Here is a 27,901-nt window from a genome sequence, read left to right as displayed (position 1 = left end):
AATCAACATTAGCAAATCTTCACTGCAGAACAATGAAAAGAACCGGTACAAACTAGGCTATAATTAATCCCGTTTAAATATATTTTATTTCTAGCATATCATTGTAATTATTTACAGTTTGCACAATCAAAGTCACGTTGGATATTAGGGAAAGATAGGCAATGTATAGTACAAGTTATACATTATAGGAATACAGGGGGGGGGGGGGGAGGATATATATATATACATATACATATATATATATATATATATATATACATATATATCGGATAACGGTTGTGAAAATAATAATTCGATGTGTAATCATATGAATTCGTGTAAATATCACGTACACATTAAACGTATACAAGAAACCTTTTATGGTATAGCGTAATACGGTTATAACAGTATACATTACACACATTTTTGGTCCAACCCGATTTTATACGCGTAGATATAATAATGTAACTTATCAACCACGGTGTACATTCCCATGCCACAAGATATACATACTTTTTCACTTCCGATACTGTGTGTATAATTTATTCACTCAATTATTTGTCTAGTTATTATAACCTCGTTAGCCTGCAGTGATCCATATACGTATGTAGGATAGCAATAGGCGAATCAGTTATAAGCGCATGCAGTACGGAGTAATAAAATATATACCGCTGAAAATTCAGTTTCATTTTTTCTCCTTCTCCTTCTTATCCTCGCTACATTTACAGTATTACAGACAAATCTAACAATTTTCAAAACGCAATTCGCTAATTTCGAGTACCTGTTACACCCAGTCAATGTGTACCAGAGTAAAAAATAACTATCGTACCGATAACTTGTGACGAAGATTTTTATCGAAACTTTGTCTTTATGTATGACGAAATGTATTTTCAAATTATCAATCAATTTCACCGGACCAAAGAATTTGCAAAATTGTTTCTATCGTGTTTCATAGACGCCGTCGGACCATGTTCAACTTTTCGCAATGGTTGATTTTCTCAAAGATTCGCGCTAACCAAAAGTCAGCAGTTACGTAAAAAATAATTGAAGCCAATCGACGATGACTTTTTAATCATTGAATAAACAATTGCATGAATTCTATATTATTTATATGAACCGTATAAGCCTGCAGCGTGTGGAAAATTATATATAGGCATATCATAAACCTGTGATAATTTGGTATAATCAACTTTTTTATACAGAATAATATAATATATATATATATATATATATATATATATAATATGCAATGCATACAAGTTTTGGTTGCGCTCTCGCGTAGTAATTCGTAGACTAATACTGGCTAGTATTGATTTATCGATTACATTATTTATTAGGTACTAATTTTATAACGGCAAATTGAGATATACTTCGGCACCCGCACTCGCCGCATTCCGAACCCAAATTTCACAGTCAGAGAAACCTAACTGATTTTGTAATGCTGCTGTTAATGCGTCGTGGCATAAATCTTAACGAATAACAATAAATCTTACTCTCTCATCGCCTGTTATATTTCGTCGCAGCAATCGGTATTATCGACCAGTCTCGATATAATTGTCATAGATTCATATACATGCACGTATATTAGTAATTAGAGTACTGGAGATCAGTAAAAATCAAATCGTATATCAATTATTAATACAGTAGCACCATAATGACACATGTATACGACATAAACATTTCACGGGATTGCTTAGGAATGATATTACGTTTCTCACATTTATTCTTTCTCTTTCTGTACCATTTTTTCCTTACCCATTTGTTACTTCTTCTTTGCATTTCAGCTGCTAAATAATTCTGATGTACGGTATAGATATAATAGTTACTTATGTTTCATACGCTGATCAGGATTGATATACAGACATTTATTTTCTTCGTTTAATAATATTAATAATAATAGTAATAGGGGCATATCTCAATTAGTTCAGTATTCAGTATTGTCTTTACGTAGTTTCATAATTATCATATGTACATTTAAACTTCACGTTTTGCGCCATACTTATGGGTGTTTCGCAATATCATGCGAATAATCAATTTATTATCAAACGACGCGAGTATCGTTCGACGTGCTGATGAACAGGCATATTTAACAAGCATCAAATAGTACAATTATCAATTATCACGTTTGTCAAAGCTGCTTTGAAAAAGTTTCAAGTCTAACTAGTCCAAGAAAAAGAAATTGAACTCGAGTTTTCAAACATCCCAGTTTGAAAACAATAAACATTTAAATCCTGGAAGTGATCGGTAAACGTAAGGATACCCAAAAAATAATGAAAACTATATAACGCAAGTCTTTATTGCAGCTGATGAACTTTTCCGGTGACTTTTGGCCAACATTTTTTCGCTTATAAATAGGACTTGCAAGATACGTAAAATAAATGTGTACTGTTTTCGGATCCCAGGATGGCTTTCGTACATTTTTAAATGCATCCCACGTAACATATTTCCGACTTATAACTGGTCTCAGTACGACATTTCCCAGCCAGGGCTACGTGAATGACTACTTGAATAAAAAAAAAAAAATTAAAACTAGAAATAAACTAAAAGTTGATGAAAATATACTTTTTTAAATGAACACTGGAGTAGCATAAAACTAATTAAATGATTTGTACAATTACCATATACAGATTGCTGAACAGTGAATACGGTGTATGTAAAAATGATTATGCGATGATTTATTACAGAAAGAAAAGGAGCAGTTGAGAATCTCTTTTATAGTAACCTACAACTTCCATATCAACAAAAATCAGATTTTCGAGGCGTTTTGAAAGTGAGCCAACTGAAATCGCGCTTAAGAAATGGCCATTGGTACTGAGAGCATAGATTTCTATGCTGTTAGCTACTATCTTTATAACGTCTTACTAAACTCGTATCTCGCTATTTCCCGTTATGATTCACTTAACGACGGATGGTGTGTATATACAGCTGCAACTGATAGCTTAATTTTATTATATTTCCTTTTTTTTACTTCCCATTTTTCTAACTACTTCAGTCACGGCAAGAATTCCATTCGGCCAAACAATCAATGTTTTGCACGTTTACAGTCTTTAGCCAAAAATACGTCAGAAAAAAATATGCAGTCGAGGTTCGTAGGTATGCCGGAAATTGATCAAGTTGAATTTTATAGAAACAACAGTTAATGAATATGAAATTTAAAAAAAAAAACAGACATCACAATACCTTATGAGAGATGTAGTGGTCAAGATTGGCGGTTTTTCCCTTTATTTGAAAGCTATCCCAACTTAAGCAGAAGTGGTCTAATCGAATTCGTATCGATTTTTTTCACTTGCACTATCTACACGGTCATTCCGTCGGTTAGTCACTTCAACGCTTCTTTGACTAGACTACTGTACGCCGTATAAACAATCAATTTTTTTCCAACTCGACCACCAGTATAAAGTGAAGTAATGGCACGGACTTTTGCGGGTCAGCAGTTTAAAATAATAATTGAAACTCTATTTCCCGTTGAATCGTAGAATGATAAGAATTATTCGCATTGATCGCTAAAAAGTAGATAAAAGCGTAATATTATGAAGTCGACCCGGAGTTTTTTTCCGGTAATTTTTGTCCGTGAGTGCGTTTGTACTCTTTCCTATATTTTTCAATAGTAATATCGGCGCGCTGAGAGTCCGAAAGTCCCAAATTAGTCGGATCAAGGCTAGCGGCAAGTTTGAGGTAAGTCTCTTCCATTTCTCTGGTAACTTTGACATCCGTGGTTTTCGGTAGGGAAGTTATGGCAACACCGTCACCAACCGCAAGACACTCGCTACTCGACGAGAATTGATGATAATCATCACCGTCGTCGGTTGGAGATTCGAAGCTAATCAGATCCGCGTGACCGTCCTTCACTATCTGAAGACTGTGAGGATGGCTGGACCTCGAGTGATGAGAGTCTCTCGTTCGTCCGCGACTGGCGTTGCAATTCTGCCCATCACCAGCTTCAGTTTTCTTCCCGCCCAGGTCCATGAAACGTCTGTGTGTTCCATTTGGCGTATTATTGTCGCTTCCAATGTCCATCAGCTCTGATTTTCCGTCCTTTATCTTTGTCAAGGCCGTGTTAAGCGTCTTGACGGACATCTCGTCGTTCGACTTCCGGTCCGAATCCGCCGGCTTAACGCCAACCTCTCGCTCGATCGGACCCGAGGCTTTTATCCACTCTGCGACCCTCTGGAGTTGCGAATTATCGCTCGGCAATACCGGCGAATTTTCGTCGCTGCTGGTCGACGTCGAGCCGCCAGACCTCGACGATTTCGCGGTGCTGTGAACAAGCGCTGTGTTCGGTCTCCCGATTCCGTTTCCCCCGTTGGTCCCGCTGGTGTAAAGTATCGTCTGATAGTGTCCCGCGTTGTCCAGTAGGATGTTTTTCGAACCGGGTGTTATCCTCATCGAACAACCACGAGGACCCGTAGTTCTGTCCTGCCAATTGGACATCAAACTGTTACTGTTGTTTATATTATTGTTATTCATACTGTTCACCGACAACTTGCTCAGCATTATCCTGTTGCTGCCAAGCTCGCTCGAGGTGCTCGGCGGATCGGAACTAGATATGACTAAACTGTCGCTGCTGAAACTCGGGCTTGCCGTGTCTTCCGACTGCTGGAGTCTGGTGTCCGTCTGTTGCTGGTGGTGCTGCATGTGAAGGGACGTCGAATCCATCGTCAAGGGTTTCACCTCGATCAGCGTCATTCGCGGCTTCGCGATTCCGCCGTCAGTCCTCGCTCCTCCGTTCACGTTACTCTTCCATGTCCTGTCGTTTATCACGTCTATCGTGTGATCGCTGGCTTCGCTCCTCCCCGGATCCGGACCGGCGTCAACACTGGAATTTGCGGAGCTGGACTTGAGCCCCCCATTCGATCTCAACCTGCCATCGTTCTTCCATATTCTGTCGTTTATCACGTCTATCTGCCGCTGCGGTAGAGAGTTCTGCTTTAGGTCGATGAGATCGATCTCGCTGGGCAGCTGCTCGTACTTTGTCCACTCGCTGCCGGACTTAGATGACAGTCTGTAAGTACCGTGAGACTCAGTTTTCTTCGAAACTCTGTAATTCGCTGATTGCCTCGACGATCTTTCCGCCGGGTTCTGGTTGAATGTCGCCCGTTTCATCGGACTGTACTGAGAGGCTATCTTCTTCGTGCCACTGTCCTTCTGAGCCTCGTTTTTCTTCTTCGATTGCGGACCGTTGTCACCCGACTTGACCGACTGAGCGGCATCTTTCCTCATCGAGATATGATTGAGGCTGCCCCTCTCATTCACGTACTGCAACTGCAGAGCGGCACGCTTCGCGGTATTATTTACACTTAAATTAGACCTGCTATCTTCGCTTTGGTTCGAGATTTCATTTTGGCCTTTCAACTCCGCGCCGTTGTTGTAATGGGACATATTTTCCGGGATGAAATTTTGACTCGCGAAATTGTCCGACTCGTTTCGATGGATGTTCAATGTCTGGGTTTCCACGTCGTTCGTCAGTATACTCCTGTGACACGTGCAAGTGTCACAATGTTTCGCGAACACTCTCTCGCGCTCCCGTTCCTCCAATACCTTAGCCATTATCGCAGCCGACACTATGTCGACCGGTGGCTTAGAGTCGTCGCTCTCGTCATCGCTGTCCTTCTCGACGTTGTTGGTCTTCGTAACGTTGTAGACCATCGCCGTTGGCGGAAAGGTCGATATTGGCACCGTTATACTCTTGACATCCGGCGGAGCTACGGCCTCATTTAATACCCTCTTTTGAGAAACGTACGTTCTCACTTTCGCCTGGACTTCAGAGGGGAGCTGAAATCGAAATTATATGTACTATTATCGTCGTCGCTTCTGCCAACCACTAAAGTTGTTTCAAATATTGGAATCTACGCATTGAACAAATTGAGGTAGCATTAGCAGACGTTGTACCGAATCGTATCTCTGGCTGACGAAATTCGAAGGCTTACACTGCAGCAATTGGATGGCAAGGTTCACGTCGTTTCTGTACTTCTCCTGAAATGAACAATTACGTTATTAGAGAAAGCGGACGTCGAAAGACCAAATCTCACGCGAAATCGTAATCGATTTTTATACTGTATTCTAACATTGTCCTGTGTTAATCGGTGTATCGTATAATTGGCATCAGCCAATCGGTGGGAAAGGGTTGCAATGTCCTTGGTGAAGGCGCTTTTCTCCGTTTCGCATTTATCCACTATCCTAAGCAGCTTATCCTCCAAATTTTGATTCACCTTCTGTACTCTTTTGTGGGCCTCGTATAGCCTTGCATATTTATCTTGCCACGTGAGCATTTCCTCTCTCATTGAAGCCAATTCGCCGTTAGGAAACCTATCAGCCTCGTTAAGAAATTGAGTCTCCATAGTGACTATGTGGCTATCTCTTTCGAGCAGCCTCTGCCGTAGATGTTCTATTTCAACGTGCAAGTGCATGTCGGCATGATTTTCGACGTTGCCGCGGCACTGGGCGCAAATGCATCCGCATTCCTGAAACAAAACAAAAACAAAAAATCACAATACACACAAATAATAAACATCCAGCTTAAGTTACATAAGAATTCTTTTTGAGTGACTGCATAACATCACACGACAATGTTACTTGAAGACTTCGTGTAATCACGAATTCGAATCACTGATGCAGACAAGGTCGTTATTTGTTTAATGATCTTTTCACATGAGTGAATAGTTTAATTTCGAAGGATATAACTCTTTAAGACAATCTCGTGGATTATAGCCAATTTAGAGTATTCCAACGACCTTGATGATAGCCGGTTCAGAGTAGAAATAAATTTTATACTCTCGGACTTTCAATCGTCAATAAAAACTGAAAGAAGTTTCAAACTGTATTGGAATTAAAAGAAGATTTTTATATACAAATTTTAATCTCGATTCTAAAGACTGAATTGTCACATGAATAGCCATAGTCTGGGATAAAAATAACTGCAAGGATAAATCGTATCGTACTGTAATGGAAGAATGTAACAGCTTCGGACGTCTTCGTCTTATCTGCAACTTTTATTCCGTGATCAAAAATTTTCACTCTACACAGGAGTCTTTATAAAAAGTAAATTTATCTTTACAAAAAGTAAGTTTATCTGTATAAAAAGTCTTCCAATCGACGAAGAAAAATGAAAGGCTATTAAACGAATAGTTCAAGGAGTTCTGTCGGTTCTGGAGAAGTTATAATCATCCTCTAATGTACAAATTTGAAGCTGAACATCTTTCAACGACTATCTACGTGGCGGAAAACCCGAGGATTTCGTGCGTGTTTTGAATTTCCCATATTCCGTACTACGATTTCCCGCATCGAGGGGAAGTACATGTATGCAATATGTTTGCCGCTGGGGTAATCAAGGCGCGTGTTCCATCCACGGACTACAATCAACATTAAAACGTTGGAGAAGATGAAAAAAAAACAGATACAAATGTCGTTATAGATTGTAGACACAGTGTATATGAGGGACATAAAATGAGGCTGAAGTTAGTAACGTTAGTAACGCAATGAAACATTTGCGGGAAGGGACGTCAGTATTTTACAAGTTTGCAGTGACTTTTAAGTAGTTAAGTTTTCAAAATATGACTACAATTTGCCTTATTATGATTTATTGAATTTCAGACATTTCCGCAATCGCGAAATAACGATTATTCGAAACGTTAAGCATTGCGATAACGTTACTAACTTCAGGCTCATGATAAAAAGGCGTCACGTCATCCCGCTGCAGCGTCGGTTGTCGGTAAAGAGCGTCGTCGGGTATGATGTACGTGGAGGAAGTGATCTCGTTGGCAGATAAGGGGGCGTCGGAATCTCTGAATTGGGTTTTTATTGTTAGGGAATACGGTCGTGAGAGAAATGTCTTTGTAGTTTTTAAAGGTTTTTTTTTAGAGATCTGAACGTACATACCTTGCACTTTTCATCGGCCATCGTGTTGTGTCAGCTGTCAAATAAAACGGGTAACTTAAACGGTAGAACGAGTCCTCGACGATTTGGAAATTACGCGTCCTCATAACCCTTCGATATGTAGGAATGCGTCACAGTCAGTAGTCTCGTTTCGAAGAAACAAGAATTTCCTTTAACTTATGTACGTACTGTATATCTGTATACCTGAACGATATCTGGTACAACCCTTCGCTCTTAATTCTTCGGGACAATTCTGTTTTCCATCTGATAAAATTTTATCTTTGTTATTATTGTATTCAGTGGAAAAACAATACTTCACACCGAAAAATTATGATCGTCGATTGCCCGTTTTTATTGCAAAGGTTTTAAATAAATACACGGAATTTATACTTCCGCGAAAGATGTATCACTGAATCGCTACCTCACACTACCTTCTCGCCAGACGTCAAGTGTCGTCCACGATCTGTCGTCTGCACGGATCACGAACACCTTTTCTAGACCTGCCGTCGTACCCGAAAAGTCCACAGTTCACAGCTCGCTCTGTGATTTTTTTGTTATACTAACTTGGAGCCGATAGTTAGTCGTACGGTTAGACATTCGACGCTTCGTGGCAGAGCGTTCGATCGGTAACAGACCACCCAGCTTGACCGACTGAAAAATTATTTACATTCTTTCCATAAGCCATCCTGAATGTAAATAAAAACAATACTGTAACACTGTTGTTTGAGTATTTTCTTCGCATTCGGTTGTAAAGAATTTATAGATTGAAATATACGAATGAAAAAAACACCATTATGCTTTATTGATATCACATCAAGAGATTTTACGACTACGTCAATACCGTATCTAATTTATAGATATCATATGAAATTTCTCAAGTTTTTTATAATTTTTCCAGTAAACCGAAAAGGCGTTTTCACTTTCCGGCTTTACTTAGTCTGCTTGATCGTTCATTCATCAACAGGTGGTTTTATTTGAGGCCTATCTCATGCGGACACTGCAGAAAGCGCACTAATCTAGAATGGCTATAGATGGCACCAAGTGACCAGTTATTCGTAACAATACACGTATCCCACTTGTTACAACTTTATTCTCAGTAAACATGTCGATAAGTGCATTCCGCATAACAAAGTTCTGCTATCAATGAGAATGTTCCACTTTTTTTTTTTGCTTTGTATTCTCAAGAATCGTTTCCAGATTTTATCGATGTAAAAATGTTCTCTTCTAATTTTATCGAAATATAGTAATCCCGATTCGGAATATAATATCATGACATAATCGTGCCTGAATTCAAGAATCAAATATCTTCAACTTTGCAATTTTCGAAAATTAACAAAGTGGATGAAAAAAAATTATAACGAAAGTTACGTACCTCTATTATTTGTCTATAAACTTTAAAGACGAATTAAAATACATTTTTTTCGCGGTGAAGGGGGTGGGGGGGCATGGGCAATAACTTACATATTTTTCACAGTCAACCTAACAAGCAGTTCATTAGCAAATCGCAACTTCTATTAATTCGACAACACCCTGTATATTTTCAACAGAATTATATTAGGGTCAAGTACGAGTAACTTTTTTTTTAAATAAGGAACAATCGCAGGCTTCAGCCTTGAACTACAACTGCCAGAGCGTTTCGCATAGCCACCTGCACGCGCGGAATTATTTTTAGTTTTTAAATGAAGCTGTATTAAAGCACCGAAACCGAGGCCACAAAGACCGTACATGTATACGCATATACTTTCTTTACCTTCGTAACGAAAAAAAAAAAATCATCCGTAGATTTTCAGGATAACCATATAATTTCAACATCTCACCATAATAATCGTTTGTGAAACGGTAAATACGAGCTGAACGAACAATACAATACGTACTAGATATACAAAACACATAACTTTCCCAGTAATGGTCGCTGTATAACAACAATTTTATGATCCTATCCAGGCAAAGTAAAACCAGAGGGTATAATGATAGTAATAAAAGCTAATGCAGACGGTTAAACCTGATGGAGGAGATATGACGTGGCGGGCGGGGGGGAACGGAACATAACAATGAGCACATCCGTGTTATACCGGAGTCAATGGTATAACCTGGTATACGTATATCACTGCAGTAACATAATCGACCTCGTTGCTACCGTTGTAAAGGAAATAAAAGAAGAAACGAAGGAACGAGGCTTGAGTGAGATTAGTAGATCCAGAATTCCGCACGGTTGTTCAGAATCAGAGCCTCGCGAGTAACCGCAAACGTTGTAAATAGGTACATGCACCGTCACATTTATAATTTGATACTATCTCGGTTGGTATATAGGCGCGTGTGACCAAGCGCGCGTGTGTCTGTGTGTGTGTGTGTATGTGTGTGTGAGTATGTAGGTATGTACAGTACAAGTATGCACATGCCGGTCACCTTGGTGTGAATAGAGAGACGGATTTCTTCAAACAACCACATCCGGTATGTAGAAAATAAATAGCTGATGCTGGTGTGGCATACCGCATATGCCGCGTTATAAACGCCGGAGAAGAAAATATGAAAGGAATACCTATCTGTACGTGTACCTTTTCATGGGTATTTTGATCAGTTGAACCCATCAGTTGTGGGTAGTGAGTGATCCGAGTGTATGACGAACATATCAAAATATCACAGTTATCGAATACGGGAAAAAAATATTGTATAATCGTTGTTGTGATTATTTGTAAGAGTTTCACCGCTTCGCGATGAAGAAAACATCATGGGTCTTATTACACGTGGATGCATTTATGCTTCAACAGCTGATTATGAGAGCTGAAATCAGAACGTAAATCGTGATTGATGAGAACGTTCGAACGCATGCCATGATCGTATCAAACTTATTCGGAGCACCCTGGTACAGCCGAACTAATTATCTCACAGGAAACACAAATATATACGTGGAAGTGATGCGGTTAAAATTTTTCTCTTTTTCCTCTATCAGGGGCGCACGGGTGACTTAAAAATTCGATATGTTTCAGCCTCGTTCGAAATTAAAATTTCAGATGTAACTCGATTGTTAGAGATGAAAATATAACGAGTTTCATAGAAAATTGAAGGTCCACGAGATTGTGGCGTTCGCAAAAAAGTAAGGATTAAGAAAAGTAAGAAAAAAAATATATACACCGCAGATAAGATTATCGGACCGATTCAACCAAACCAAATGTACCAGCTGAACTACACAATAATATCGGGTGTATTGCACTCGGGTTCCTGAACAATTAGAAACAGGTGTCAATCGTATCTTGGGTACTCACGCACCGGCCACAACAGGGTCAGATAAGAACTGTATCGGCGAGAAGTGAACGGTATAATCAATGACGAGTAATCCGACAAAAAATAAATAAATAAATTTATCGAGTAAAAAAAAACGAGGAAGATACGGTTCACTGTAGTTTTTACGCGATTGCTTATCCACGCTTCATTTTTCTGCAAGCTAACCACGCAACGCGATGTTTGCTGAATGCAATTTGAATTGTCACGGTAAAAAAATGGCTGCTGTGAAAAACTGATAATATATCCGTTAGACTGCGTAAAAAAAAAACGAAATTTTTTCAATCTCCCACTTGGTGATATCGTAGTTTTTAACGTAACATTGAACCTCGTGCAAGAAAATCGCGTGCGATTCTTTTAAGCGGTACCGCATCTGGAATATGTATGCGCCATTTAATTAACTCGTAAGAAATCCAATTCTGAAAAATTAGCCATCAAAATTTTTAATAATTCAATTTTTCCGATAGACAAGCACATCGAGTTCGGTTAAATTGAATAAATTTAATGTATTTCAGGTATTTGATAGATATTATTCGACGTTTGACTGTGACCCAGTCGAGGAGGCTGGTCGTTTATCCTTGGTAAGCATTTTTCGAATAGGTGAAAAACCACGTTTTACGCAATCTTGAATACCTCGAAGATCGTGCGAGTAAAAATTTTCTACGATGCGCTAACTCGAAGAAAATATATAAATTGTCAAACGCTACCGTATGAGCGTGGAAGTCGCGTTGGATGTTCGGCATTGTTGTTAATGTATCGGAGTTTGTTTTTCGAAATTCAACAGATTATAGGCAAACGAAACTACATTTTGACCGTGTAACTTTGCGAAATGCAGCTTCGGTTGCATATCTGCTGGCGTTGAGAGGCGAGTTCCACAAAAAACTATAACTCCTCGTTTTTGTCAGGTAATTGTCACGACCGCAATGCTCGAATTTCATTCTCGCAAATCAGCGCTTTACAGTATAACGAGTCGTCACTTCTGAGTCTCGCACGTATATACCTCGAATAAACTCCTCGGGAACCGAATCAACTGTGTGACCGGAAGTTGGTTAGCACACATACACGCGTATCGTGCAGTACAGCCGGTTTGCATACGTAATCTACGCTCGCATCGTTAAGCGCTAATTTGCGAATGCTGCACGAACTATTAAATATTACACATTATAGGCTTGCATATCTCCTCGGGTGTTAGGAAATCTCGGTATAAAACTATAAACGCGAATATAATTGTGATGGAAAAATTATATCACTCTATACTTCCTCGATTAAAAATACAGCCAACTTGGTAGAAAAAGTTCGCCTGTTAAGTAACGATCGTGGTAAACCAATTTTGGCCAGCTGCTCGTTGTGGGTATCCATTTTCTATAAAAATAATTTCTTTTCAAACGGATAGTTTCTGCTTTTTATTGACGATAATTTTTTCCGCTTTTATTTTTCGATTCGAGCCGAACCGTTTACTAATTTTGAATTAAAAATCAGGAATTATGTACATCGGAAATAACTATAATGTATTCGAGTGGCATAAATAACATTGGACTGCGATTAATCGTAAGATTATACTTTTTGAAAGTAGAGGACGACAGCTAGCAAACGGCAAAATGTATAATGGCACCAAGGCACTTGGGCAGGATAATGAGGATACATATATTTATACAAAATTTACATACTATTTATACCGATACATACAAGATGTGCACGAACGTTCAAGATTCGCTTACTTATCGCGCGTTTATTACACAGCGATTCTAATCGTTGAAACATGCCGATCTCGCGGACACCTGCGCGATCGATCGATCGATCGATCTCCACACGGTCAATAATTACGTAACAGGTATAGTAAGTTACAAGGTTCGCCTTCGGCATAGCGGAAGATTTTCTTCGACGATATATTAAAACGCGAACCGTATCAAATTAGAACCTAATTCGTTTCGCATTCCGAGGATTTTATTCCCGAAAAATATCTCTAGTATATCGTAACACGAATTTCGTTTGAGCGTATCATGGATATTTTCTGAGAGCTCTTGGTCCATTTGAAGGCGACCCGACGAAGCCTTCACGAATGTAAAAGCACGTGGAGTGTCGGGCCGCTCCTCTCTTGACAAGTCAAATATATATGAGCATTAGTATAAAACCCTCTCGACCAACCAATACGTATGGATATAGGTATGAGTATATGCAGTATGCATACAACGCATGTAGGTATATACGTACTTATATGGGCACACATAAGGCATGTAATATATTCGTACACGTATGTACGTATACGTATACACACAGGTCATAAGTCCTATGCGTAATCTCTCACACAGCTTATACGCAGCTATATACCCATGCGTAAGATGTTATACAGAGACGAGAAGGAGGAAAATAATAAAAAGAGTAAGAAGAAGAAGTAGAAGATGAAGAAGAAGAGTCGAGTTAGCCCGGACGGCACGAGGGAATGCTAAACTAGACAAGATTTATTATATCCTCCAGTACACGGTACGGCGTGGGTGTGATTTGTATTATAAATATACGTACACATGCCCGCTGCGTCCGTGAGTTATATCGCGCACGTATGTGTACGTATGTACCTATCGTCGTGATTGCCCGGTATATTCCGCGCTCTACGACTGGCGGACTGGCCCAAAGGCCGTAACGAAGTTAGGTAGGCCAAGGTGACGGCGTTATCACCCGTCCGGCGAAATGTCGCTATGTTTGTACATAACGCAATACCTATCTATTAAAATAGTTTCGTAGATATAGATGATGCGACTACGTGTAGCTAGGGTTACGCCTGATTGTCGGCTGCACAACATCGATAGATAAATGTATTGTCGATTTATAGGCGGGAAACAGTCCTGACAGCAAGAACGCGCTTATCTTATTGTTAATCAGAAATAAATACTGTACTTAGGAACAGCTGCCTCGGGGTTTAGAATTATTTTCGAAGATTCTTCTTTTTCTTGAAAGAAAATTGGAATCGGCGAATTCAATTCATCATACTACAATTAGCATAGTTGTAATATGATATTGATGATTCGAAATTGAGAACACGTGGATGGGCAGATGATGTTTCGAATTGATTGGAATGTATATTCGACGGAGAATTGAAATCGTTGTTTTTTTTCCTCTTCCAACTTCTTCTTCTGCTTCAACTCGTCCAAGATCGGTAACAAGCCAGGAATCCTAATTAAAAGGGACCGCAATACTACACGTAGTCTGCGGGAACATCGAAATCCGATATCACCGCATCGGAACGAGTTAGGTTGGGTTAGGGTTGTGTGTAGTTAACCATACATTCTCCGTCGAATGTAGAGGATTTGAAACGCGTTGTCAACCGCGGAGTGGATGCCGAACGTATACCTATAAACGAGAGACGCGAGAGAAGATAAGGGGTAACAAATGGGCCCTTAAAGTCGTTCGGCGAGCCTAGCCTTCGCCTTTTTCATTACTCATTTCTCTTTCAGACCAAACTATACCGTGAGCTTTTTTAACAGCGAAACGATCCGTGGTGCCTGATCCAGGCAACCCGAGTTACGGATGATGTTCAGGTTCAGCATCGAATCCCGCCACGGCCATCCGAAATGATGTCAAAACAAGTACCGCATATCCAAGGTAGTCGAAACAAATAATATTTGACCTTTGGGATGACCGTGACGGCATACGATGTCCAACATGAACATGAGTTGTTACTCCGGTTGTCCGAATCAGGCGCACGGATCCTTTCGCTGTCAGAAAAACTCACGGTATATATAAGTACATTATAATAGTACACTAAAATGCACAAATGCGTTAACTATCCGGCTAACTTGTTTTCGGTCCGAAACAAAAAGCGAGTTCGATTCTATACGAATTATGTGGCAATGACTGGCTATGCAGCTGACGTTAGAAACTGGGATGCACTTGGGATATAATTCGCATAGAATCGATAGTCGCATTTTGTTTCGTACCAAAGACAAGTTAGCCGGAAGATTAATACTTTTATGGATTCCACTGCACAGTACCGAGTTCGATTACGTAAAAATTTTATAAAAATGATCCGTAGACGCATATCTTAAATAATAAATAGTCAATGATTGTCACAAAGTTCGTATAGAACGAAACTCGAATGCTGTTTCGGACCGAAAACAAGTTAGCCGTAAGGTTAGGGGCATTAGCGAATGTTGCTGTACAATATTGCCGCATATTTTTCGTCCCGAGTTCTTCCCGTTAACAGTAACAACAACGAAACGTAGTAACAATCTACGAAATGTGACGTCCGTCACCGCCATTGCTGCTGCTGCTGCTGCTGCTGTCGCTGCTGCTGCACACTCTATTACCATAATCATCACCGCGTCACGATGATAGTCATTGTTGTTGCATTCGTGGTAGTTGTTGTTGTCGCCGTATGGGCGACGCGGAGGGCGCGCCGCGGGGGAGAAGAGGTCACGGAGGGTATAAAAGGTCGCTCTGTGTAGGTGCGCTCCCGGGCCCCGAGTCGGCGCAGCGCGGAGCGACGCAACGCAACGCAACGAAAACGCAGCGCAACGCAAGGCGCGACGGGACGCGGCGCGGAGCGAGAGGCGTCGAGCGCAGGTGTGCGCCCGCCAGTCTGTCGCCAGTCCCCCCTCCCCTTGCCCTCGGCCCCCGCAAGTGCCTTGGACTGGGTCTGACCGCCCCCCGCGCCGCTCGGCAACAGGTAGTACGCACGTACCTATGCGTACTTGCGCATAATCTTTAACACCTCGCACGCCTGTGACGTATACGTATACACGCGTAACGTGCCCTGCGCTGCTACGTGTGGGTCGTACTTAGGCCTACGTATGCGCGTTACGACTTTAACCGCGTATCTGCGTGTAACCGTGTGCGTATTGGCTCGCTGCCTTATTACATGGATGTAAGGAAACTGCGAGACCCGCGACGCGAAATACGATGCCATCCGATGCAATAACCACGCTTTTTCATTATGTACTGCACACGTGACTTGACTCCCGTCTCTCTGCGTTGTTTTGCGTACATTTATTTTGTGCCTTAGAATGCGCGCGGATTTATCGACGCACTGATTGTCATTTTTGAATTTAGATACTGTCAGTTATATGAAAAACAAATTTTAGAGACGCTATTTTCTATTCTTATGCATTGCCTTATTTTTCTTTGTTCTGTGAACATTTCGGATTTTTCAACTACGAGATATTTTTAAGAAGAAACCCGTGGTACGGTAGGCAATTACAGTCACGTTGTAATTACATATTATCGAAAATTCTGTGCCCATGATTGTTGCACAGCTATTCCTATAAGTTTCGGGGAATTCGTTCGACCTTCGCTATAAATTGCCAGACTGCAAAGTTGAAATTGCATCTCTCAAAATCTAATTCCACATACATCGGTATCTTGTAACTATATATATATTTATCATCAGTCTCCTGCAATGTTAAGGTCAACTGACTAAAATTTGATCCATAAAGACGGGAGTAGAAAATTTTTGTCTTTCACATAAAAATCTACGTACCACAATATGCGTCACCGCAGGATAAGATATACGACATCATAACAACATGACCAGAACCGCAGGCTTCCACCGAAAAAATACAGCTATATCTAATTTTAAATATTCTACGTAGATTCGTTGACAGAGTAAATTCATATACGCCAATAGTATAATAACCACTCCGACGCATGCGTACCGACCGAAACTAAACTACGCGCATCTGCATCGCGAAGTAATACTACTGTGCGGTGAGAAAGATGAATGATATTTTCAAGACGTATGTGAATTAAAAATCTGACCCCGCGTGCCTTTTTAACGGATCTGCACAGCTGCGAGCGAGCTGGTGGGGCACCTCGGGCATCGATTATAACGCGCCTGTATACATTAGGTAAATCAATTTCGTTTAAGCGCCACTAGTTCGAAATGAGTCAGAGCCCGAAGTCCACGGTACGCCGGTTTCTTCTGGCTACCTACAAGACGAAGCCGCCGCCGCTTTGGACTGTATGGGAAAAGAATTCATCTCCTACCAGAGTTACAACACTGGTCAATACGAGTAGCCGTAATCAGACAGACAGCTCTCGGCGACCAACGCGATCGCCAACTCGAATGTCGCGTGTGTTGCCCAGTAACCGATATGCGGCATGCCCATGTAGGCAGTCCGTTTTCTTCTTTGATCGCGTCCTCGTCACACGCTGAATCGGTAGGTATAATTAAAACGGACGCGGGTTTACCAATTTTACCTTTCTTTTTTTCCCTTCCTTCCTTACATTTCGTCGCGGTATTTATAGGCAATGTTTCTATTCGTTTTTTCCATGCAATAGAATCAGTTGCGTTACGTACTGTCCTGTATAATACACATACGTTATGTATGCACAAGTAATGCGAAACTATGCGAATGCAGATATCGTCGATGTCAGGTTTCGATAAGTTGATTAAATTAATCGGTGACCGAGACCGCAGGGTATGTAGATTTGGTTGAGAAAACAATAATTTAATTTTTTTATCGTCGCGGCAGTATGTGAAAATGAATTCGTTACTCGAGTTTCGTGCCTATGCATATCTTAAGAATTTGAAACAGTCCGGTACTGCGAGAGATTAAATCTGGCGGGAAGTCGTTAAAAATACGTATAAAGAGTGCCTACTTGTCATTCGTTCTTTTTCCCATATTTTTTGTTCCTTCTTTCATTAATTAATTAAATGCGAAGTAGTTTTGACTTTTGGGGCGATGAATTTTAAAGATTATTCAAACGCGTATCGTTAGTGAGAAATTGCAAAGAGTCGACGCGACTCGTTTAATGCGCTTATGTGTTTATAGTCATACAGTTAAGTTTCACGTCCGTTTAGATATAACCTAAACCATTTCCCGACGAATTAAAACTGTCCCTGTGCAAATACTTGGAGTTTTATTGTCTGTAATATAAAAACGTGCCTGAATTAATCTGCGATATGTCGTATATACACAATATAACATAATTTTCATTATACGCAGGTGTCAAATACACGGTATCTTCGTACATCCAACGATCATTCTCAAGTGGGCTGTGCTTAAATACAATTAAGATCGAAATCAGACGAATTATTGTAGATATATCGCTTGTACCGCGATATCTACGAGTGGACCACCACCTGCAGGGGAATACCTCGTATAAACCTAAAAGATAATGAGTACTCGCGCACCTACAGTTACACGTTAAAGATAAAAGCGGGTGCGCATTTCGCCAAAATAATGGACTCAAATGTACCGTCGGCTAACGTGTATACCAGACCGGTCCAAAAAAATCGACTGTTGTTTTTTTTTTTTTTCAAAGTCACACGCTTAACAATTGTAGGAAAAGGAAGCAAGACGCCTGTAAAAATTTGATCCGTTAATGTTGACACTTGGTGATTCCTGAACGCCATTTTTTATTTTCCATTTGATTAACACGCGAAAATAATCAAAGTTTCATTCTAAATTTTGTAGCTCAGAATTAAACGCTCTACAAAAAAGGTCCCTTGTAATTTTTTGATAACTCAACACTTTCGTGCAAACATGTGTATAATGTAGACGCGTATAGTTAAGGTTTTCAAAATCACTTGTCAGCTGGATCAGCGGATGTCATCGTACTGTAGACACCCGTACACATGCCCGCAAGTATACATACCTTTATTCATGTATGTGCTTGCGTTATATACACGATCAGCTGACACCTGTGTGGCACAGATTCTCGCGCAGGTGTTTCAACTTTTAAGCCCCTTTCGTTAATTGTAAATGGCAAAGCACTCGAGCGGATAAACTCGACCTACCTAAACACCTGCTGTCCGCCTAATAATAATAACAACACGACTAATTATACAATGGCGATATAAACACAAACCGAGGTGTATAATACATGATATATACCTACACCTCGTTCAACACGGTATAAAATAATTTCTCTCAAAAGTGAAAATATTCGCTATAAAACGAACAATAATGTCAGATTATTTCTTTTACTATCGCAAAGATAAAATTCGACGTATATATTGTGTAACGAGAAGGCAAACTCAGTGCCTTTTCGGGACGGACGTAAGTTTGCAATACGAGTCGTATGTGATCCGAAGCCGAATATAGCGCATAAATACGCGAGATGAAAAGACCGTTGCCTCCTTGTCGCTCACGATTCTTTACATAACAAGAGTACGTTGCGCGTTTTTTCACGAAGTACGAAATTGTGGTTAGAGTCGCGTAATGTTAGATTTATTCGCGACGGCGCATGCGCATTAACTCCCAGGAGTTAAAAGTAGTCTTTTCTATACTCCGCGCATGCGCATTCGCAGACTCACTCTATCGTCACAGAAACGAGTGTACTTTGCGAACGGTAAACGCGCGTAGAAAGACGTGTAGAACATGCTCGCGTTATATAAACAAATATTGATTATAATAATGCGTGGTGATACAGATTATTGCTTTTCGCACGACGTACAATACGCCGTTTAGGTATAATGATAACAACATTGACAAAAATAATAATAATAACAATATCAAGACGCAAATTCGCCGCAGGTGGTGCGTTTTTCGGAATCCCTAGCCGGAAGATCGATCCCTTGAATTTTTCTGGTACGAAGAATTTTTCCCTCACCTCTCACCGTGGGTTATTATAGGTGGGTACGGATCGTCGGCAGCGCTTCTTACACCTGCAGCAACGACCCTCGGAGGCCCCCCGGCCGGTTAATGGCAGTTCGGGATTTAGCGGGGCGCCGAGACGCCGACAGACGTCCCCCTGCCCCCCGCATACCAACACACGTGCACACCGTGTATACACGATTTACGCATAGCTTAACCTGTGCACGAGCCGAACGAACCGAGAAGCTTACCTAATATGTTGCAGAAACTTATAGGCGTAGACACCGTGTGTAACTATGTATGTACCTACATGTATAATGACCAGCTGCAGGAAAGAAAGGCTGATCGTGATTTGAACGGATATGTCGTTATGAAGCAAAAAATAATACTGTTTTTGTCAATTAATATGCTTGTTACTGCCTGATTATAGTATGCGTGTAAAGTAGAATATGTATATGTATTTAATCTCGATTTTAACGATAAATTCTGACCCTGTGTATACTCCTATCGATAAAAATGACCGAATTTTCGCACATACGATCTTACAGTTATTTGGAAAACAGGATTAAATCTTTTTCCGTACAAATAAACCTCCACGCATTGCGCGTGCACCTCGGTACAACGCGAAGCACGATTATATTATATTATACATACAAGTATACTATAGGTAGGTACGAAAAAGCTTTCGGACGATCTGACGTGATAAAATCGTTGCGTGGGCGGTCCGATTTATGGGACGGTAAAAGTTGGTCATACCGTCGCGGTGTCTGCGGTGCATGCAGCATCGGTGTGTCGAGAGAGAGGACGAGGATACGAGTACAGCACCAGGCATGTATGGGTAGGGTACCCATACACCTGGATACGTATGGGTGGTAAGAAATGACACGGCGCAGTCTCTTCCAGAAAGAGGCTCCCACGATGCTAGTGGCCCTCCGGTGCCTCTGGAGCCGTACCGTCGTCTCGGAGGAAGGAAAGGCTGCGGGTTGTTGTTTGCGAGTAGAATGGTACCAACGATCACGACGGCGTCGAACAACCACCGAACCCGAACAACTGGATTACGACTACGCGTGTTCAGGCCGTACTATGGATTCTTCGTCGAAGTTGAAGGGTGCCGAACTTCGCTTTACGCACCTTGGTTTGATTTGATTCTGCATTTTTCGATACGTTTGAAATTTTAAGAGATATTGTATTCGCACGTTTTACAGAATCGTATCGATTATCGTTTATGTTTACCTGCAAGCGGATGTAAAATTTTGTGTTCCATGGACGTACGAAACGATCGTTTTGGCGCCAATGTGAGGCGGGAGGGATTCCGAATTCGAAAAGTTTCGAAAGTGCCGGGTTTCAAATTTTTTTGTCGTTAAACATAGAGGATAGAAGTCAAACCTTGACGAAACATCACAGTTTCGAATGGTCCGAAAGGGAAAATTCCGAAACGGTATAACTCCGACAGGTCAAAGTTTCGAAAGTGCGAAAAAGTGAAAATTTTAAAGTCTTAAACCTTGAAACTCTGAATGGTGGAATATTTTCAGTTGTATGAATTTCTGGTTTGGTAAAATTTTACCACGTTGATCTTTCTTTGTTTTGGATTTTTGATATTTTTACGTTCGGAATTCTGGTCATTCTGATTTTCGATTTTGCTGATTTTTTATACCCATTCGTTGAGTAAACTGCGCTGTGCGAGTATATTTTAACTTTCGGAATTTTACTCCGTCCAAACTTTCTTTCTCGAAATTTTGCTCTATCGTAACTTGAATTTTCGAAATATTGCAATTCGGAACTTTGTGTCGTTGAGTTTCCGACCATTCGAATTTTTGTTGTTTCGTAAAAGTTTGATTTTTTTATTTCAAGTTTCGACACTAAATAATTCGGAGTTAGGTGCTGCCGGAATTTTTCATATTCAGAACTTCAACCCCACCCCTTCAATGTTTCCGGGATGCCGGAAGATTTAATTTGTACATACTTCTTGTGTATCCATAGAAATGAATTGATGAACAACTAAATGTAATTTGTAATTCTTACAAATTACGTTTAGGTAATTTTAAACCCCCTGCATACTTTATACTCGGATCCAACTATTTCGCTAAATCTGCACAACAGTTGAAACGATATGAAAGTTTGACCTCGAGATTTCAATCATAGTTTCTCATAAAAACTTGTACACTTTGACGAAAATCTGTATTTTCTCACTAAGAAATCTCAAAAACACTATAATTTGTAAAACAAATTAACAATTCTTTATGAAGAACTATGCATATTTACAATTTTGTACAAAATGATACGAAATGTTTCAGTTTCTGTAGAAATTAGTAGTCGTAGAAATTTTTGGCCTGATTTTCCAAAATTTTTTCCATACGGAATAAAAAATCCATGACAAAAATGACACAGATTTTAGGCGTCCTAATTCTCACAGCACTGTTTACATATTATATACAAGAGTGGCAACTGTGTATTACACAATTTCCATAATTTCTAACACTGGTAAAAACAAAGACAAAAAACCCGAATATTTGGTACGTATAACACAGGTCAACAAGAAAAAAAAAATTTTTCGGCGATTTATATTTGAATGAATGAATTTTTCACTTACAACTTATAAAGTTTGTCCTTGTTTTTTTTTTTTTTTACATCGGTAAAAAAACCGGCGAAAGTGTTCGGTGTACGGTATAAACAGCAGGTAGCAGAAGCATCGAAACAAAAATCAAACTGTATCAAATAAAACAATTTTTGTCCTTCACCGGTAACGTGTAAAAAAATCAAAATTTCACAACCGGAAAGCCTTCCTAAAAATCCTTACCAACCGTTGGTAATTTCAGCTAAATACACATTTCATCCCAACTCCAACGATCCCGCGAATGAGTTACGTTACGCGTTAATTCAAGGTAAAACGATCTTTTGCCAGGTCCTACCTTGCGCTAACGTAAGAAGATATACGGTAGAGGGAGTTGTATATAGTATCTGTGAAGGAAAACTCACGCACAGACCCACCCACCCACACACACATACAAATACCGAGCTACGTACGTATGCGAGGATGGAATACAAGAGGTTGTATGCGTCGTCGTCATCGTCGTCGTCGGCGGCGGTGGAGGTGGAGGTGGAGGAGGACGAGAACGGACGGGGATGGACACCTGCACGCCTCTGATTGTATGTAAAGATCCTGCGGAGAGGTCTCGGTTCTTCTCTCACAGCTCGGGTTGGCGCAGCACGGTTGCCGGCAAGTGGGGGGTGGGGGGGGGGCAAGAGGCGCGAGAGAGAGGAAGAGAGCGAGAGAGAGAGAGAGAGAAAGAGAGAAAGAGAGGCAGGCAGGCAGCGTAGCGAAGCAGAGCGGTGGCGGCGGTGGCTAAGCCAGAGAACTCTAGCCGTGTAGCGGCGGCTAGGTGCCGCGGCGCCGTCGTGATTCAACTCGGTGCGCAGGTGTGCCTCAGACTGGCCGGCGCCTCCCTGGAATGCGCCTCTCCCTCCCTCCCCCTCCTCCTCGCCCTCTGTCGTTCCACTCCTCGGCGGAGCAGCTATACATACCCGCCTGTGTGCTGCCGGCGAGGCGGGCGAAGGAGGCGAAGAAACGGCGGCGGCGGCGGCGGCGGCGGCTAAGAGACGGACGGACGGACTCGCCTCGGCGATCTTGCCTCTTGCCTCTTTGCCTCCTGAGGCCTCCACCGGTGGCTCCGCAGGTCGCGGCACGACGACGTCACGTCCTCACGGCAATCAGTGCAGCTGCCCGGCAACCCGGCGAACCGCCAACGCGTTCCCACGGGCCAACCAAAGCGGTTCCTCGCCCGTCCGACGTGTACCATACGTACAAGTTACGTATGTATGTTTTGTACGTACCTACGGCGGTACGACGCTATACGTACAAACCACCGGTATTTCGACTTGTCTGGTTTTCTCGGCAGCGTCAACGGCCTGCACACAACCCGATATTTCACTGACTTTTTTTTTTTATAACTCCGATCGGAAGTGACGACGTCGCGACGCACGTAATTATCATACGTATAACTGACGTAGGTGGATTATATCTATTTTACGTGGTCGTTTATACACGTTGACTGCAATTTTGTCGTGGAATTTTTATTTCTTTTTTTATTTATTTTTTTTTTTTTTCGTCATGAACAACTTGCCGGTGAATCGAAGAGGGGAGATTCTTAAATTGCGACAGCGAAATACATACGTATCGATGCAGTATATAGTACGTGTGCGGTAATATACGTCGTGTCAAAGTTGAAAGTAAGTTTCGTTTTTTAATTATAATTGATAAAACTACGTACAGTTTCGCTTATTCGTTGTTTGTAATGAAATAAACAAAGTTATATGCAAAAATTATATGTACTTTCACCTATAATTCTGTTATTTCCGTATGCAATGGAGACCAGGATACGTGTCTTCCACCAGTTTATTGTTACACTAGTATTATGTCTGTTTTCGTTTTCACAAGCATTTCGGTAAATCGAAGGTACTGATTCAACAAATTTTCGACACGAAATAACACCACGGTTTGTAACTCACAATTTACAGATTTTTACAACTTGCATAGGCATACCTGTATACACATATTATACACATACATAACGAAATTCGTACAACACGCGTGAGTGACTACACGAAACGAAGTTATGTGCTCGTATATATAGGTATAGACCTATACAAGGACCAAATGGGAAACGATCTGCCGCAGCCGGAATTCTCTCGCGAAATTCTTATTCCCTTCGCTACAAATACCTTGTATATATATATGTATATATATATATATAACGTCGTATGCACAAACTGACAATGAAACGAGCTCGGCGACTCTTCTCTGCCAATGCAGGTATTCGGACGTTTATTCTTAGCTCACAATCGGGGGACACACGCCGATTTGAACAAATGGATATTTCTTACGTTACTTTCGCCTGAAAAATTTATTCTGACATTATGAGGTATTTATCTCAAAGTTGTAGACTGTACGTACAATTTATGGTTACAGGACAACTACCAGATTTCAATTAATTATTAGAAGTAAAAACCGGTTTCCTGTTCCCCGACATTTGTAAAAAGAATAAAACCATTGAATCGCGGAAAAAATTTCGGTTTTTCCGTTACAAAAATTCTTCCGATTACGAAATTTATGCAAAAGATATATCAAAGAATTGCCTGTGTAGACCATTTTCCTGATTTCCATAACAATTACCAACAAACATGTTATATCGGAAACAATGTGAAGTGAAGTGATTGTACTTATAATTTCGGCACGCTCTGAAGTCGTTTGAATTTTTTAACGATCCTCAACGAAGAAAAGGAACGGTATATTTAGTTGTAAATAAAGCCCAGATAATGCAGCGTCGCCGAGGTTTGAAAAATATCTCGTTATTTCACGACCTCCACCTCCAACTTCTGCTCCCCGCCACCTCTGACCCGCCACCAAAGAACAGTCTGATGCATAGAGAGGAGAACCATGCCCGTATAATAATCAATGCCAGACTGTTGGCGCGTGGTGAAACTGGGTTATATATGCGTATTATAACGCTTCTACATACCCATACGTATAGACGTGGTTGAGTCGCAGACGATGTGACGACTTCGGCCTTTTTGACACGCAACTGTTGTTTACCGCAACCTCTCTTTCACTCCGACCGTCTCTCTTAACGATGGTGATAAAAAACTAAAAATGGAAAAATATAACAATTAGGGAAACTGCACACGTGTGTTACAAGGTAAAGTTATCGTTTATAATATATTTTTTCCCTTTAGTTCTATTTCTTAATATCGCACCGAGTAATGCAAACGTCGATTTGGATTGATTTTATGGCATTTTTTTCTGCACTTTCAATTTTTTTTTTTTTTCTTTGTTCAGCTAAAACATTGCTTGAACGGTCTCAAAATTGCCGAAAAATTCTCAAAGAAATTGTAAGTGCTGTAAAAGAAATGGAGAAAAAAGTCGGCCCATCATGGGCCCGGTCTTGAAATGTTTGAAATGGAAAATATAGTTGTTGAGAATTTGAAAGAGTTCTTATCGAAATCGCTCTCAGTATTAATAAATAATTGAGCGGTTGAATAAAAAATTGTGAAAAAAATTCAGTGTACCGTTTCAGAGTTTGGACGATTGGGAAAATTTTTTGAAACAAAATAAGACGTTGGTCGGGCATACGAATGGGATTCCCCGCATGTACGTACACTTACGCATGCAGTAAGAATTACTGCCGCCTTGCAGGGAACGAGGATAATTATTCGTTTTAATCAACTGCTGTAACACTGTGCACGAGCTATAACGGGGGTGCAGAATTTGCAGGCGGAGAGAATCTCGTAAGCTGCTATTCGCACCGGCTATTATTACCCGCATCGCATGCACGCATAGACACACACACACACATGGCTATTATACAGCACCTGAATCGCTGCAGAAATCCGTGTGTGCACGTGCATATGTGTACACATATATAACATATATATATATAAACTAGAGCAATCGTATAGGTGCTGTTTTATTGTTTGCTGTGCATAAATTAGGTGACATATCTCGGACGGTCGGTTGTTCGGTTAATTAACATTTATCCCGTCGGTGGGCAAACACGGTCACACCTCGCAAGACGATGGTCGCGGTGCCGCGGTGGCAGCACATAGTGTTAAGAGAGAAGACTGGATATTAAAAACAGATGACGAACAATTTTTCTGGCCGGTTTGAACAGCTGTGTAAATATAACAAGATAGACACTCTCCATGCCTCGTATGCGCTCATAACGATCTTTAAACTATTATACACATACAAATACCGATGTATAGGTAAATACGTTTCGATCGCTTAATACGTCGTGATTTTTTTTTTTTTTAATTTTTTTTTTTTTTTAAAACTCACTCGTACACCCGCCGATGATCTCGGTGCGGGGGAGGGGGGTTAGAAAAATTGTCGAGAGTTTGGAAAACTCATTACGTCGAGTTTTACCGGTAACGTGAAAAAAGTCGTTTCAGAGAATTTTTGAAACGTAGAAAGGCGCACGGTGTGATATGAAATTAACTAAAACATGGAATTGCCTGCAGAATTCTGAAGAATCCGTGCCTTGCTTTCGTATGCATGTATTTATATTCTTACTCATTCGGACGATTTTATTTCTTGACTTTCCGGTATAATTTTTTCCTTCTGCATTTTGATTTTTCTGTATCTCAACTTTCTGCAAAATTTGCAATGTGAATTATTAATTCCGTGGATATTTTTATTTTTCTTATACTCCTGTCGCTGTTGTTACCTAAACGACTGTTTTACAACTTACACGTTATGCGTGTATAAAAGTTATACACATTACATATGGTATGTATGTATGCCTCGTATGTATTTTATAATATACTCGTTGTACACTGCACGGACGTTGTCGCCTTGGGCGTATAGATAAGATTAGAAATCAGTTACAGACCGAAACTTAACGAGTAAACATAGAACGGAGCGTGCGCCTTCTCGACCATTTTTATTTTTATAATTCACATGTAATTACGGATTTTCTTCTCTCAATCTTATCATATTTTCCAACCAATAATGATCAACTATTAATGAAAAACATGTTTCGTTACATTTATCGTTTCTAATGTATAATCGAACATTGTATAAAAATGAACTCGAATATTTTTCACCGCGCGTCGAAATTAGAATAAATAACGGCAACGAATAACAAATAAATCAGACTTCTGTGAATACATTTATTACAAAATTCAAACGACAAAAAACCTGACGAATCGTTTCGATCTATATACAAAGCAAAAAAAAAAAAAAAGCGAAAAACACTTAAATTTCTTAAAGTCCACCGGATTTTCACTATACGACAGAGTTGAAGCCGCGCTTCTTCGCGAATCTTTCCGTATAAAAAGTCCGTTACGTACGGCGGTATGAAGAATTGCGAGTTGTAGTGAAAATCGAAAAGAATTCCTGAGAACATAACGAGATACATCGCCTTCGCATTTTCTTAACCACGATAGGTACGTACAATAAAATTGCGATACGTGGCTGTGACTCTTCGAGTCCGCGATGTTCGTCCGACACAAAACGTCACAGTTGGCAGAGCCTGGCTGGCTGTGAGGGATACGGATGGTAAAACGAGGGAAGGGTCGGTCGGTCGGTCGGTCGGTCGGTTGGTCGGCTCACACGTGCGCCTTGCACGTGCACTCCGAAGCACGGCTCTAGCCTCTGGCACGTAATCACGAATGCCAAGATACACCGCTCGAAATAATCCCGCAGAGACTGCGTCGAGGATTCGAGAAGAAGAAGAAAAAGAAAA

At 40.7% G+C, this 27,901-nt stretch overlaps 1 protein-coding gene across 4 annotated transcripts; it reads right to left on the bottom strand.

The window, feature by feature from the left end:
* Positions 1–56: 56 nt before the first annotated feature.
* LOC124220473 (uncharacterized) lies at positions 57–27,730 on the bottom strand. Of its 4 annotated transcripts, none has more exons than XM_046629414.2 (5): positions 27,611–27,730; positions 25,178–25,302; positions 6,045–6,440; positions 5,869–5,952; positions 57–5,751 (listed from the first exon to the last, which is right to left on the bottom strand). In XM_046629414.2, the coding sequence occupies exons 3-5, from the start codon at positions 6,384–6,386 to the stop codon at positions 3,508–3,510; spliced, it is 2,670 nt and encodes an 889-aa protein (XP_046485370.1). In that variant the 5' UTR covers positions 6,387–6,440; positions 25,178–25,302; positions 27,611–27,730; the 3' UTR covers positions 57–3,507. The 4 variants fall into 4 exon arrangements, with proteins under 4 accessions (XP_046485370.1, XP_046485368.1, XP_046485369.1 ...); XM_046629412.2 differs by lacking the exons at positions 25,178–25,302; positions 27,611–27,730 and adding exons at positions 7,855–8,115; positions 8,273–8,357; XM_046629413.2 differs by lacking the exons at positions 25,178–25,302; positions 27,611–27,730 and adding exons at positions 7,855–8,115; positions 8,283–8,349.
* Between the last annotated feature and the right edge of the window lie 171 nt (positions 27,731–27,901).

The sequence above is a fragment of the Neodiprion pinetum genome, chromosome 5 (genome assembly GCF_021155775.2).
Source record: "Neodiprion pinetum isolate iyNeoPine1 chromosome 5, iyNeoPine1.2, whole genome shotgun sequence".
In the NCBI taxonomy this organism is placed as follows: domain Eukaryota; kingdom Metazoa; phylum Arthropoda; class Insecta; order Hymenoptera; family Diprionidae; genus Neodiprion; species Neodiprion pinetum.
This window is presented reverse-complemented; position numbering and strand designations above follow the sequence as displayed.

Bases quoted from the DNA above. Each gene is read 5' to 3' on its own strand.
- LOC124220473 (XM_046629412.2), bottom strand. From the start codon at position 7,875: ATGGCCGATGAAAAGTGCAAG. The intron at 5,953-6,044 runs GTTAGAATACAG...TGTTCATTTCAG, and splicing joins ACCGATTAACACAGGACAAT to GAGAAGTACAGAAACGACGT. The intron at 5,752-5,868 runs GTACAACGTCTG...TTTCGATTTCAG, and splicing joins TCAGCCAGAGATACGATTCG to CTCCCCTCTGAAGTCCAGGC.